We start from the raw sequence: 14,975 nt of genomic DNA, 5'->3' as shown, positions 1-14,975 counted from the left end.
TATCTATACCCGCCCGCGCCCTCAGATCATTTGGACGCAGCTGTGTTCAAGAGGTAAGAACGATATAAATACTGTTCGTTTTCTCACACAAACCGCTCGTTTCGTGTCTTAGGCCATCAATGTGTACTTACGATGGGGAATTGTTTTAATTTGGACTCTGTGCATGCTCTTTGAGACAGTGACCATAGACCTGCATTATATGACTGACAGACAAGAACGGTTTGACCTAAAAATATCAAAATTGAAACTACTGCGGAAAAAAAGACACCTACATCTTGGATGCCCTTGAGGTAAGCTAAAACATACCAACATTTTATTTCAAAGTGAACTATCCCTTTAAGTAACTCTATAACCCGTGAAAGTACATATTCATCAAGAAAAAAGAAATGCAGAATTAGACAATTCCAGGTGATGAAGCAAGTTATTACATTTTGATTTAAAAATCAAATTTCTATTGAATAACATGCACTGAATCATTTACAAAGTTTTAAGAAAGTCCATAAAAAAATATATTGTGTATATATATATATAAATATATATATATACACAATATATATTTTTATATATATATAAATTATTTTGTTTAAATAATTTTTTAATGGACTTTCTTAAAACTTTGTAAATGATCTTGAAATGCAAATGAACTTTGAAAACTTTTAATAACTTTTATATATATATAGGCCTATATATATACACACACACACGTTTTAGTTTAGAATTCTAACTTTTAAACAATGTTTAAAACAAAACATTTCATCATAATGACACATTTTTTATTTTATTTGGAAACGGTTAATGCATTTTTGCCTTTAGATTTCTTTAATTAATGCCTTTGTCTGTAGATGGTACTTATGATCAATGAGGGGGAAATTAAATTTGATCTCTTTCCTAATTTCTTTACTAAAACTTCACAATAAAGCCAACATTAATGCATTAGATAACATGAACAATATTTTTCTCAGCATTTATTCATCTTTATGAAATTATGTTAATTTGCAGTTAATTAAATAATGAGAACAGTATCATTGTGATTTTAAAAATGAATTGGTAAATGTTAAATAAATAAAAATTATATTATTACATTCTTGCTCATTGTTAACAAATGAGACCTAACTGAAAAATCTTAATGTTGTTTACTTATGTTACTCTATTTAACTTTTGGCCCTCTAGCGGTTAAAAAACAAAACTGCACGCATTTTGCAGAAGAACATAGTTTTGGTTGTGCTTCGGCTCTGCGTGACTGTGCAGATGAATATGGTTTCATTCTGCTCATAAAACATTCACTTCTTCTAGCTAGGCTTAAGAGATATGATCAGTTTAGGAGGATTTGAAGACGTTACTGTAGCGTTACCCATTAATAGACACAGCACTTCCTTGAAAATAAATTCCAGCACAGCGCAACAACAACCCATAATGAAATTATCTTCATAATAGATAATGCTTTACAATGAACTCTGTTAGAGAGCTAGATAGATATGGCTGTTTATCTGTTAAAATACCGTACTCACCTGTTGAGTAATAAAAACACAATTTCAAATCCTGTTTTGGATTCAAAATTTTTAAATCATTTAAAAAGATAATTGCGACGTTAACTCACAATTTTGAGTTTATATCTCGCAATTCTGACACATTTTCTCATAATTGTTTTTTTTCCACTTTTTTTCCAAGACCGATTTTTTAATATTTTTTTTTACACACACAATTGCGACTTTATATCACGCAATTCTGAGATAAAAATTGTGAGATGTAAACTCGGAATTGTGAGATAAAAAGTCACAATTACCTTTTTTCTATTCTGTGGTGGAAACAAGCTTCTATACATTTTGTACCTTTAATATAAGATATAAAAACATATAGGGGTGTGGGATTGACTTATTTATTTGTAATTATTTGCGAAATTTTCTAGCATTTTCAGAGTGTAATTTCTTTAAAAAGTTTGTCCTGCATAAAATATATATTTGAAAGCAAATCTTGAGCAAAATAATACATTTAAAAGAAAAGTAAAGTACAGTAGTGAACATTTTAAAGTCTTCATCTTGCCATGTGTGAAACTTGGAATAAGGACTTGGATGAAACAAAACACATACACAAGAGTTACTGTTACTGCTTTCATTTATTAACACTTTAGAAACTTCTTCAATGGACACATTTAGTCTTTATAGTAACACCAGCACCAAAACACCAGAATGATGTATGATGAAGACATCAGAAGCTTTAGAAGAGGTTTCATAGTAAGATTTGAGAAAAGGCCAGTGCAGAATCATGTGCCAAAACAGGATGTAGAAAGATTTTACAAAAGTCTGTCCCAGAGTACAAGAGCCAGTCAAAACGACTCTCTCTATGCAGTCCGAACACATCTCACAAACACCCGAAATCATAACCATGACATGGTGCGTTCTCGTCATGTCAGAACTACTTCAAGTAGGACCATAATTCACCTCTACTGCAAAAAAAAAAAAAAAAAAAAAGAAAACGAAAGGATATTCCATGATATTCTATGGAAATTCCAACATGACGTGAACGCACCAGAAGAATAAGCACGTGTTTATCGACCCCAGACCACAACATAGTGTTGGCCCACATCTGGGCCGTGTGGAACCATGTACCGGATCTGGGCCGACACTATCTTGCGGTCTGGTGAAAATATTACAAAACAAAAGCTTTAGCCGTTGAGCAAAACACTTAAATATGCGAGATAGCTGCGATCCAGACCTCCGGGTTTAGCACTTAAAAAACATCTGAGTTTCCACCCAGCGGATCGCAGCGATTCCTGAATCCCAACAGATCAGTGCTTCAACTGAACAGTGACTGCTAAAGAGCGCAGCTGAACGCATTCACAGTGTCAGGAACCAATGAGGCTCCTAGGGATGAAGAACACGATTTCCCATGATCCTCGGAAACTCACTCCAGTCTCTGAATATAGGTAGTGATGTGCATGATGGGACGAAGATCATGTGTTGAGATCTCGATCTCTCGCGTGGTTAATAAGTGAACCTCACCAAACTTGCCAAAAACAGTCATATTTCACTACAAAGATTGTTTTTAAAAAGAAATTTGTAAAAGTTTCATGAAAATTAAGCACATTATCCCCCAAATTCAATCGACTATAATGCAATAGATTTATATATTATTTAATTTAAATCTATCAAATTATATATATATATATATATATATATATATATATATATATAGAGAGAGAGAGAGAGAGAGAGAGAGAGAGAGAGAGAGAGAGAGAGAGAGAGAGAGAGAGAGAGAGAATTTAACTATTACAGTAATTTAAGTAAAAAAAGTAATTAAAAATAAAGACGACAAAAAGGACGAATGACGATGACCAGGAATTGAAAAAGAAAGTGCCAGTTTCGTGACAATTAAGCACGTTTTCCCCCAAATTCAATTGACTATATTGCAATACATGTATATATTTTTTAATATATATATATATATATATATATATAAAAAATAAAGACGACAAATGACAATGACTAGGAATTATATATATAAATATATATATATATATATATATATATATATATATATATATATATATATATAAGAAGAAAAAATACAGTAGTAATGAGATTATAGTAATGAGATTTAAAATATCACAATGCAAAAAAAACATATTGGTCCTAAAAATAGTATAGGCTTCAGTTTCTTTATGCATTTTTTCTTCTGATTTTGGGGTGAAATATGACCCGTTTTTGTCAGATTCATCATAACAGACAGTGGATATCGTCACTACCAGCAGGGATCAATTCGACTCGTCCTCGGTTACGTTTCTCCATCAAATCTCCGTTTAAAACTGTGCTGAATCTGAGAAACATCTTTCAGGAGGTTCAGGCGGTGAAATATTTCAGGTGTGATGACGGAATATCAAACAGAAGTGGTTCTTCCAGTTAGAAAAGTGCCGCATAGAAAAAAAAAGCTTGGTGCTGCACTTTCAAATCCTGCTGAAAGAGCAGAAACACGGCGAGAGCGTAGAAAACCACCAGCACTTCGTAGAAAACAAACTAGCTGTACGTCTGAAGTAAGTTGAGATGCAAAAATAGATCTGATACAGAAAGTCGCAAGAATAAAGCAAACTAATTCACTACAGATGATATGAATCAACCACTGAGTGTGTGTGTGTCAGAAATTAATGCACGGAAAAATCATCACAATTCTTCTGCTTTCAGTGGAATATGTTTACATAATACTGACGGACATGTTGTGCAGCTGTGAGCACTCGATACTGCGACACACACACACACACACACGCTTCGCTGATCGCAATCGGTTAGAAAACAGTAAACATTGCATGGTCGTACTGGTAAACGATGGTGTTTGGAGCATCGGGACGAGACGATCGTGGTGTTTTGGTGACAAAGCTCACACGTCCCTGATGTCCTCCAGCGTGGGGCTTCGGTACAGGTACTTCCAGATGGCGTAGTAGTGGATGGCGGCTGCCAGCGCCACGAACACGTGCCAGATGGCGTGAGCGAAGGGAATCACGCCGTCGGATTTGAAGAAGATGACGCCCAGGCAGTAGACGAAGCCCCCGAACGCCAGCTCGTACAGCCCGTCGGTGTTACTCTGATCAAAACAAGGAAGACACACAGTTATGGACATGGAAATCAAGCTTGGTTTTTACACATCTAAGTGTCCAAATACCCTAGCCGTAGACCGCTATACTTCACCACAGATGGTCAAAAGGTATTTGAAGGGATATTTCACCGCTGGAAAGATGAATGTGTATTTAAATTGGGTCATTTATGTAGTAGAAATGTGAAATTAGTTTAGAAGTTGGTGCCTTCTAGACTGAGAAAAGCCAGAGAATTTATTTTTGGCTCATGTGGATGAAAGACAAAAACTCCCAGAATGCACTTGCTTCGCTGCCCTACGAGGCCACTCCCAAGCCACGCCTACTGGTTACAGAGGGCAATATCGGTAGAAATGATACAACTAGGCTACTAGTTGACTCGAAACTGAAAAGACGCTGTTTTATCATGAGATCCCCCAGCCCTCTACGGGCGGGTTGAAAACATGCGGAACGAGCTCCTCCTACTGGCTGTAGTCTCTCGCCTCTGGACAAAAAAGCCTCCGATGACGCTAAATGATGATTTTTGCATCATCAGAGGTTTTTTTCCAGACACACAATACAGAAATCTCTGGTCTCAGGGGGACATGAGGGAGGGAAGCACGGTCATTCGAAAATACTACCGGGTTTCTACTGACACAAAGCCTAATGCTAATCGGTGAAGTATCCCTTTAACTGTAATTAAACGGTTCTGTGGTTCAGCACTTCATCGGGTTTTCTGAATGGGTTTTTTGTTAAATGCCTGAAATAAGGTGTGGTGAACAGTGACATAATACATTTATCTCTTAATAAAAGTTTATGTTGTTAATTTCCAAATTCCTAGGCACCAAATAAATCTCCATGCATGCAAAGCCCCTCGACCACAAGGTGGCGTCAGAGTCCGTGCCGATTAGCGGTCACATCTTTATATTTACATGAACACTGCTGAACACTATGACTCAAATAACACATGGGCCAAAAGCAAAAGGTTATGTTATAGTTCACCAGGGTTTGAATTACATATCACACACATACACTCACACTAGCGGAAAAAACACACTTGCTTGTCTAATAACCTGGCACTGTATATTACGAATATTGTTGGATCTTTTGTTCCTCTTTTGTAAGTTGCTCTGGATAAATGTAAACATGTGTACAGCTGTCCTGTATAGTAAATATTACAAGTCTTTATTGTACTGTATAATGTACACTGTACACAGGTGCTGTGTTTATACTTTATGCGAAAGAGACACACAACCGCTCAAACCATGGCAAATTTTGATCTGTTATTACTCAGTTATTAAGAAAATGAAGTGTATATTAGGACTTTTTTGTTGAACTGTTTACATGACAATAAAGCATTTCATGATCTCATTTTGTAATGTAAAACAATAAGAGGTAAAACAACAAAGAACAGTAAACAGTAAAGTATATATTAATATCACAGAAGTATTGAGTGTAGCTCCGTTCATTTATGCTGATGTTATAAAAATTATAATAGAAATTATAAAAAATATATGTAAGTAAAAAATAATAATAATAGTACAGCAAGTAATACAGTAAAACATCATGGTGACTAAACGTTCTCTTAAAATCCATAATACAGAATTAGTAAACGCTGAGGATCAATGTATGCGTTTATCTATATATATATATATATATATAACATATTTATATATATGCTATCAAAATAAATGTGAATATTCAATCACCTAGCCTTACTTGTAATACATAATTAATATTAAAACATGTAGGCCTACAATCTGTTGTGCTTCCGCTGCAGTGATTCCTCCTACACACTCTTTAAGTCGTCAGGTTAATTAAAGGTCTGATAATTAGTGCTTAGCCTTTACAAGCACATGTAGAGCTCAGATCGGCTGCGTCTGAAATCACACACTTCTCTACTATATAGTAGGGTGACAAAAGTAGTGTGTCTGAATTCTCAGTTCTCATTAGACTCTGCAAAAATCCACTGGATGACCCACTACTTCTGAAGTGCGCATACGATGGACACTTTACCATCCCATGATGCCAAGGGAGAGGATTCGCTGGAAGGTCACATGATCATGACAACATGGCGAATGTAGTACGTCCAGATTACATTCATACTATACAGAATGTGCTTTTTTTTTTTTTTAAGCGGTTGTGAAATAATTACTTATTTAAATAAGTACCTACCTAAGCGATTTCGGACGCAGCCATTATCCTAATGAGCTCAACAGGAAATGATGTCACACACTCACCATTGATGTCACCACCAGCGCAGGAAAGAAGCCCATGGTCAAGTAAAACGCCAACTCCACTAACTTATACCTGCGCAAAACACACAGACTTTATCATCAGACACGCATTCAAGATCATGAACATAATACAAACACAAGAAAATTAAACATTTCTCTATTGTTAATTGCTTTAATTGTCTAGTTTGTGCATGTTAAATTATCAATCTTGTCACGCTAAATACACATTATTTATTTATAAAAAAATATATACACAATTTAAACTCATTTGGATTACACAGTTAAATAATTTTTGGAGCGTGGAAATATAAATGCATACGGTGTAAAATTTCCTTGAAGGATCTATAAACCAAAATGGCACTTTTAAGAATATTAAAATTGTTCATTTAAAATGCTGTATATGATTGTGATCTCAAATAATCACAACCGAGTTCTGCATTCAACAAAATATAATTTAACACGTTGCGCATGTCAATTATTACCCCCTAGCCCATAATGAAGATACGATGTCAGATATTAAGACATACTAAGACAGTAAGTTAAAGTTGAACGTACTTTTCGTGGTAGTTAAACACGTAGATGGTTCCAGCGGCCGCCATCAACCAAACAAACCAGCGCATGTGAGCAGCGAGCGGCCCGAGCTCACGCAGATTCAGCCTGCAGGAACACACACACATACATTAGTGCTGCGTTCATCACACAGGAATGTGTGTAAGGGTTTGTTTTAGTTGCATGTAATCATGCATAATTTACTGTTATTACTACAGTAAGTGCATGTAAGATATGTAACAAGGACGTTGTAAAACAAAGGGTTACACTTTATTTTAAGGTGTCAGTGTTACAGTGTAATTCCTTGTTTTCAATACATTTAATTACTGAGTAATAATAATTAACTACATGTACTTACTATAGGGTTAAGGTGAGGATGGGTGTTTGGTTAAGGGTTAATTGCATGTAATTATGCATAATTTATAGTTATTACTACAGTAACTACATGTAACGTGTAACAATGACACAAGTGTTACCAAAACAAAGTGTAAACAAGCATTCATATTTTGATGCTCGGTTACTGATGTGTGTGTATTTTGAACATTGCTCATTAAATTATATTTTAGAGTTAGAACTTGTGTTCATTTTGATGCTGTTAAACTACACATGAAGATGTTAGCATGATTTATGCAGAGGAAAGTGACCATACGCTGTCATGACTGCTGGATCAGAAATGTTGTGCTACCAGATCACTGACATTACAGAACATCGTCGAAATGAGACAAAAATGATGCATGTAAATGCATTTTTATACAGTGACTTCACTTCTGCAAGTACAAGATGTTAGATAGATACTGTTAAGAAATGAGGAAATGCAAATTAAGAAAAGTCACAGCAAAGACATTAATAATGTTTCAAAAGATATCTATTTTAAATTAACTTTCTATTCATCAAAGAATCCTGAAAAAAATATACTTTTAAAAATATAAAAATACTTTTTTTTCCCCCACAAACATATGAATGGTTTTCACCATTGCTAATCATCAGAAATGTTTCTTGATCATCAAATCATCATATTAGAATGATTTCTGAAGGATCATGTGACACTGAAGACTGGAGTAATGATGCTGAACACATTCACATAGAAAACACATATTAATCATTACTGTATTTTTGATCAAATAAATGCAGCCTTGGTGAGAATAAGAGACTTCTTTCAGACACATAGAACTAAAATAAAATATGAATATAAACCTGGTCTTTTTTTAAATGTAGCTGAGTGATTTAAAATATGATATCAGTAAATATGCATAAACAAAAGCGTACCATGGTGTGTAAGAGGCAGCGATGAAGAAGTAAATGACGACTCGATCACACATGTGGAAGCAGTGCTCCATGCTCCTGAAAGAGAAAACACACAGGAAACTAAACACACCATTTAAAGTACAGTCATAGAGTTTCTGTCCCATAACAACGACTTCAGAAAAAGCAAACTTAGAAGAATGCAAACTTTAAAAGTCAAATGGTTTGCAACGTCATGTGATCTGAGTTGCACAATTAAAGGTTGAGATGTTACTCTTGTACTCCATTTACACATTTAAGTCGTTCGCTCCTGCATTTAAATGACTCCCAAAACTCAGCAGTGATTCTGTGGTGAGCGTGATGTTAACTGGCAGACAAACCTCATGTGGCTCTTTTTCCAGGAGATGATGTGAAAGACGGTGGAGACGAGGAAGAGTGCGATCAGACCCATGCCGTAGACCCAGGCCGTGATTCGCTCCCAGCGGTCGTCTGACAGCCGGTGTAACAGGGCCATTCCCACGAACGCTGGCACGATCAGGAACTGCAGAGGGTTGAAGACAGGCCATCGTTTCAGACCAACAACAGCATTTAACTCTTTCCCTGCCAGCGTTCTTTAAAAAAAATTAAAGTCGCCAACCCCAGCATTTCTGATCATTTTGACAACTTTCAAGAGCCACAGAATATTTTGAGAAAATCTGAACATGCAATATATCAAAAGAAAGAACAGACCCTCTGCTTTTAAACTAACATTTTATTCTAGCTTTATGCATTATTTTTATCAACACTTGAATGTGGGTAGGTTTAATTAAATTTTTTTTATCTGGATGGTCTTAAATATATATATGTGCCTCATTAGCAGCTGCTATTCATAATATAATGTGGTTCAAATAACATAATATTTTGACTTTCTATTTATTAAACCAATCTTCTTCGTTGTATTAACTAAACATTTTTTTTTTTCAAATGAACTTAAAATTGAAGGCAACCAGGTAACTTACTTAAAGTTAAGCCAACAATATGTTTTACAGTGTACACTGTAAAAATTATATGATCAATAAGTTATGACAACATACATTTTTACATTGCTTTAACTCATCGAAATAAGTTTGAAATTTCAATTTACTAAGTTATACAAGATTCAACTCATTTTTTAAAAAGTCAGTTTAATGTTATTTAAGTTGAATTGACTTAAATATCCAAGGTGATTGTACTTAAAAATGTATGGCAGAAACTTTTTTTTACAGTGTGCGGTAAAACAGTGAAAACACAAAACGCCAGAAAATGGTCAATGGCGGGGAACCGCCGTGTGTAAATGATGAGAAATTCCTCAATGGTGTGGAAAGGGTTAATATGGAAACATTTGGGAGTGTCCCGCCCAGTTGGGTTTCTTTTGATCGGGTTGGACAGGAGAAGCCATTGTTTTTTTGTTTTTAACTGGCGGTTTAGTCGTGCTATTTTAATGTTCGAACACGAGTATGAGGAAAGCATCACTGAAAAATAAATAATGAGTAGTGAAGGCCAACATCAAGAAATTATTTATTTTTCTTAACACAATGCTTATTGGTTCAGTTTAAGACCTGTCAATCAACTTGCAGTCTTTGATGTTGGTGAGACGTGATGACTCATGAGCGAGGGGGTTTTAGTGTGATAAAGGACCAGATTTTGAACCTGTAGCTTTATATTCAAGCGATCGCAACGCCAGAGTGGCCTAAATATAAGTTGCACGATAAAGAGTGGGGAACTCTCAAAATGTGAATTACACCTGTCATGAGAGAGGACACGAAATCAGAAATCAGAGCACAACTGAATGAAACTGAATACGGGACTATACTACTCCTGTCCAGCATCAGGATATATTTTAAAGCGTCCAGACTAATACACTCGTCCTTGATGCTGGACTTGATCAGTTTTTACTGTGCAAAGTTCTTCATTATGTTCCATGTACTTCAGGAAAGATGAACTGTTGTTTTGTCCGAAGTCAATTGCTGTTCATTTTGTTGTTGTCGGATTATCGTACAGTAGGGTCTGTGCATCAATGAATGACACGTTTTTGGATATCATGGTGTGTGCATGAACGTGTGTGAAATGCCTGCCAATTACATCACTTTTTGTTCTTAAATTGGCTTATTCTTACTGTTGACATTGAGAATAATGCATGTTATTCCGAGGGTTAAAATCATCAGTTAATTCCTTAAACATTTGAGTTTTTCTTGGAGTGGGCGGGTTTTGGAGAGCTTTTGAGCTGATACTGTGGCAGAAATAGTCGAGTGTTTTTACATTATTCATCTCAGAGTTCGTACAACCTTTTGAGAGTTAAATTCAAGCACTTTTTTCAAAGACTTTTAAGTGCTTCGCACTTTTTACAGCACTTTAAAAGTTCTTAATATTATCCAATTTAACTGTTATTTTTAATGTGAGGACCAAAAAATATACAAATTAGGGTTTGTACATGTTACTGCTGTTAATAAAAAGTTAATTTTATCTGCATCTCAACTCGAGCTCAGCACTTTACTGTCAAATGTGCATTTCCAAGAATTAAATGTAGGCTAATATTATTAGTTACTGCATTTTTTTATGCAAAAAAATAATAGTTTTATGATTAAATTACCTTTATGTTTAAAAATCCCCCCCACCCCACCCCACCAAATCAGGTGCTGGTGCCACCACCTGAACTTAGGGTGTGTTCACACTTGTAGTTTAGTTTGCTTGGTTCGGACCAAAAAAAGAATTAGTCGTGGTCCGCTTAGTGTTCACATTAGCATTTTTAACACCAAACCTAAAGGCAAAGGGATATGTTCGATACCTGATTGGTCAGCTTTTATTACGTATATTTCACGACAGAACTTACCGAACATCTAAAGCAATGCTGTGTTCTGAGATAAATGCACTCGTTGTATGCGTGTAGCTGATGGTATTTTGACCAGCTGAGAACTCGTGAAGAGCTTATAAATGTGTGAATGAGTCAAAACAGCGTCAGGAATCCCTCCGTCACTCAAACCCAGATCTGCTGTGAGGAGACGCGGTTCTGATCCTGTACTGAACTGTGATGGGCAACATCACGATTAGGAGAAAAAGCAGGTATGCTTGAGCTTTCTGTCCTGTTTAGGGTCACATCTTGTGACATCATGTCCTGTTTTTGGTTAATTTACATGTCTTTGGTACGTGTTGCGTTCATATTTCACCGGAGTTGGTTTGGCAGTGGACTGAGACCCCTCTTTTCAGCGTCTCGGTCCACTTGTTTGGTGGCACCAGTGTTCAGATGTCAGCGTTCACACTTATTCAAATGAACCGCACTAACAGAGCAATCAAACCAGAGTTCGTTTTAATCCAACCAAACCTGTCGAGTGTGAACACATTGTTAGTGGCACCGGCACTCCTGCTCTTAAGTGTTAGTCTGGAGCCATGAATGACATCTTCGTGACTTCAAATGAACGCATGGGTGGATTTATTTACTTGTGTTAGTTAAAGAATGAATGTCTGTTACCGCATGGGTGTAGCAGTTGGCCGCGTGCTCGTAACATGTGGGCTGGTAACGGCAGTTTGCAGCCGCCCGGGTGTTCATAAACCTGAAACACAACAAACCGTTGCCTTTATTTTACACAATGGATGGAGCGGAAAAAACACACTGCTTACTTCTGATGTATGTTTGGACCGGTGTTATTATCGGGAACTATAACTCTTACAAAAACATTTATATTCATTTAAATCAAATGAATATTAACCAAATAAAATATATAAAAAACTTTGTTATACTTTTAACAAAAAAATTTGATTTTAATATGATAGCAATAAAGAAGTATAACAGACTGCTTCCATCTATACGTTCGGACTACTGTTATTATCTTAAACTAAAACGAAGTCAAAGTACTAAAATGACTAAAACTGAAAAAAAAAATAATAATAATTATAGACATTTAAAAAAACAAATACAAACTGACAAAGTACACAACAAAATTACTAACAAAATTTTACCTGAAAATGGAAAATATACAAATAATAATAATAATAATAATTCAGGGGGAAAAAAATAAATAAATACTATATTAATACTAAAATAGCACACCAGTATAAAAAAAAAAAATCCGGATGGACACAAATGGAAGAATGGGAATTTTTTGTACTGAGTGACCAAGGATGTTAAACTTTTTGTCCAAAAAAAGAAAAGAAAAATATTTCTTTAAAATAAAAAGTTTAAGATAATGACAAACATAAATGCATTCAAATGTGTGATTTCTACATAATGAAAATCAAATTAAACTTAAACAATGAAATGCTTGTAAAGAGTGAAGAAAAACTCTTTTATACTTTTGTATCTGTCTAAGAAATATAGAAATAATGCAGACACCAGCCTGTGACTCTTTCTGCCAGATTGTTCTCTATCAATGATGTGTAAACTCATAACCTGCAGAGTGACTTATACAGATGTGTTGTTTTTGTCAGGCCTGTTTGTTTAAATGCTAAACTCCTCAACGGATGCAGCAATGATGTCAAACATGGTGGCGTCTGATGCAGTGGTGCGTGCTCATTACACACACACACACACACACACACACACACACGCACACACATCCGTATCCATACTGCATTCCCCTCCATCCCTACACCCATGCGGATGAATCCTGACACTGCTGATGTTTGGAGAGGAGATATCACACCATGAACTGAGATAAACCCACCAGCACAAGTGAGTCAAGGAGTCAGTATTGAGTCAATAAATAGACATGATGCACTGATATCTGTGCAAAATCTGATCTCTGAACGGAGGGAGCGAAAGTCAATAAACATCTTTCCTGGCAGGATCAGTCACAGGACAGGCTTATAAATCAATGCATGTTCTGATCCATAAACATGATGCATCTACAAGAGAATAACAAATCTATTTTATAAAGAGATCAGAACATGCAATCAAACAACAGCATTAACAGAAATGACTTTTGTCATACAGTGTATGACCCTGAATCTGATCATCTCTGTGAAGCTGCTTGAAAATAATCTGTAGTGTATAAAGCACTATAGAAATACAAGTGACTTGACTTGGTCTGATCTGATCTTTACATCAAGAATAAAGGTCTGATCTCTGATTAGAGACTATAGAGTCAACAAAACTGAAATGCATGCATGATCTGATCTCGAAACATAAAGTCAATGCACTTAAATAAAGCATGATCAGACTACAAGATGAACTGGAAATGTGCATGATCTGATCTCTGCATTAAATAAATAAAGTCTGATCTCTGAATAGGGAATGCATGGTAAAGAATCAATAAAAGCACATGTTCTGCTATCTATGCATGATCTGAATAAATCAATAAAAGCATCATGTCAGGATGAGCCTGTATGTCTGATCTCAATACAGCACAAATGCATGAAGATGCACGACATATTCAGATTTTTTTAACAAACAGACACAATTAATTAGCAATAAACAAACAGACAACCATAACAGATAGATCAGACAATGCGTTGTAATAGTAAAAGGACCCGTTAGCTGTCTGGCTAGCCTCCATACTCACCTCTGGAGACTATTCACCCTCTTCATCTCGCGAATACACAAATCAAAAACAGAGCTGAGATCAGTCAATGAATCGGGTTATGAAAAATGAATCAGATGTCCGAGGCCTGCGGCAAAATCCCCATTCACAAAACAATCAATCCCAGACCGAAACAAAACGCGTCCGTGCCACCATAACGGCTCAAACACACCCTAAATCATCCATAAGAGACCGTTTGTCACATCATTCCATCTTGTGTCGGGTCCCTCTCTCTCTCTCTCTCTCTCTCTTTCTCTGCCTTTATCCCTCTTCCTGTGACTATCAAAAGCCGGAGACGGAGTTGTACATTTTTAACAATTTTTTTTTGTTTCGGCAGACACGATTGACGGGGACTTCAGCCAATGGGAGCGCGGTTGGAGTGAGGCGGTTGATGAGTTCGACCAATCATCGGCGGGAATGATATCGCTTTGTTTGACGCAACAAAGGAGGGCGGGGCGTATGGTGGCGAGCGAGAGTTGCCATACCTGTTTGAATCATGATGACCTGACCTGTGTTCAAAAGTGACATTGAATAGAAACATGACTATATATAGAACATAAAAACATTCTCTTTTGTCATTCAATTGTAATTTAAAACGATAATTATTAAGTGCAACTGTAATTTAAACATAATTGTGGTGAGCAGCAAAAACTGAAAAAAAATTTTTTTTCCTTATTTCTGACAAATGTCATCTACCATTTTTTCCCTTCCTTTTCTCTGTATGGGCACATGTTCTTATTCCTTGTTCTGTATATTATCACTTTTTGTACTGAATTACAATTATGCAATAAAACGAGCTCTACCATGTTTTTGGACATGCAAGCCCCTTCTTTAAAGTCCACCGTAGTCAATAATTGT

At 35.9% G+C, this 14,975-nt stretch overlaps 1 protein-coding gene across 1 annotated transcript; it reads right to left on the bottom strand.

The window, feature by feature from the left end:
- Positions 1-2,094: 2,094 nt before the first annotated feature.
- mmd (monocyte to macrophage differentiation-associated) lies at positions 2,095-14,439 on the bottom strand. Its single transcript, XM_082164179.1, has 7 exons — positions 14,100-14,439; positions 12,071-12,152; positions 8,967-9,127; positions 8,611-8,685; positions 7,351-7,452; positions 6,799-6,868; positions 2,095-4,572 (listed from the first exon to the last, which is right to left on the bottom strand). Exons 1-7 carry the CDS (start codon positions 14,123-14,125, stop codon positions 4,369-4,371), a joined length of 720 nt encoding a protein of 239 aa, XP_082020305.1. The 5' UTR covers positions 14,126-14,439; the 3' UTR covers positions 2,095-4,368.
- Between the last annotated feature and the right edge of the window lie 536 nt (positions 14,440-14,975).

Source organism: Leuciscus leuciscus (assembly GCF_965113295.1).
Source record: "Leuciscus leuciscus genome assembly, chromosome: 1".
In the NCBI taxonomy this organism is placed as follows: domain Eukaryota; kingdom Metazoa; phylum Chordata; class Actinopteri; order Cypriniformes; family Leuciscidae; genus Leuciscus; species Leuciscus leuciscus.
Note: the sequence above shows the minus strand (reverse complement) of the source record. Positions and strands in the feature narration are given on the sequence as shown.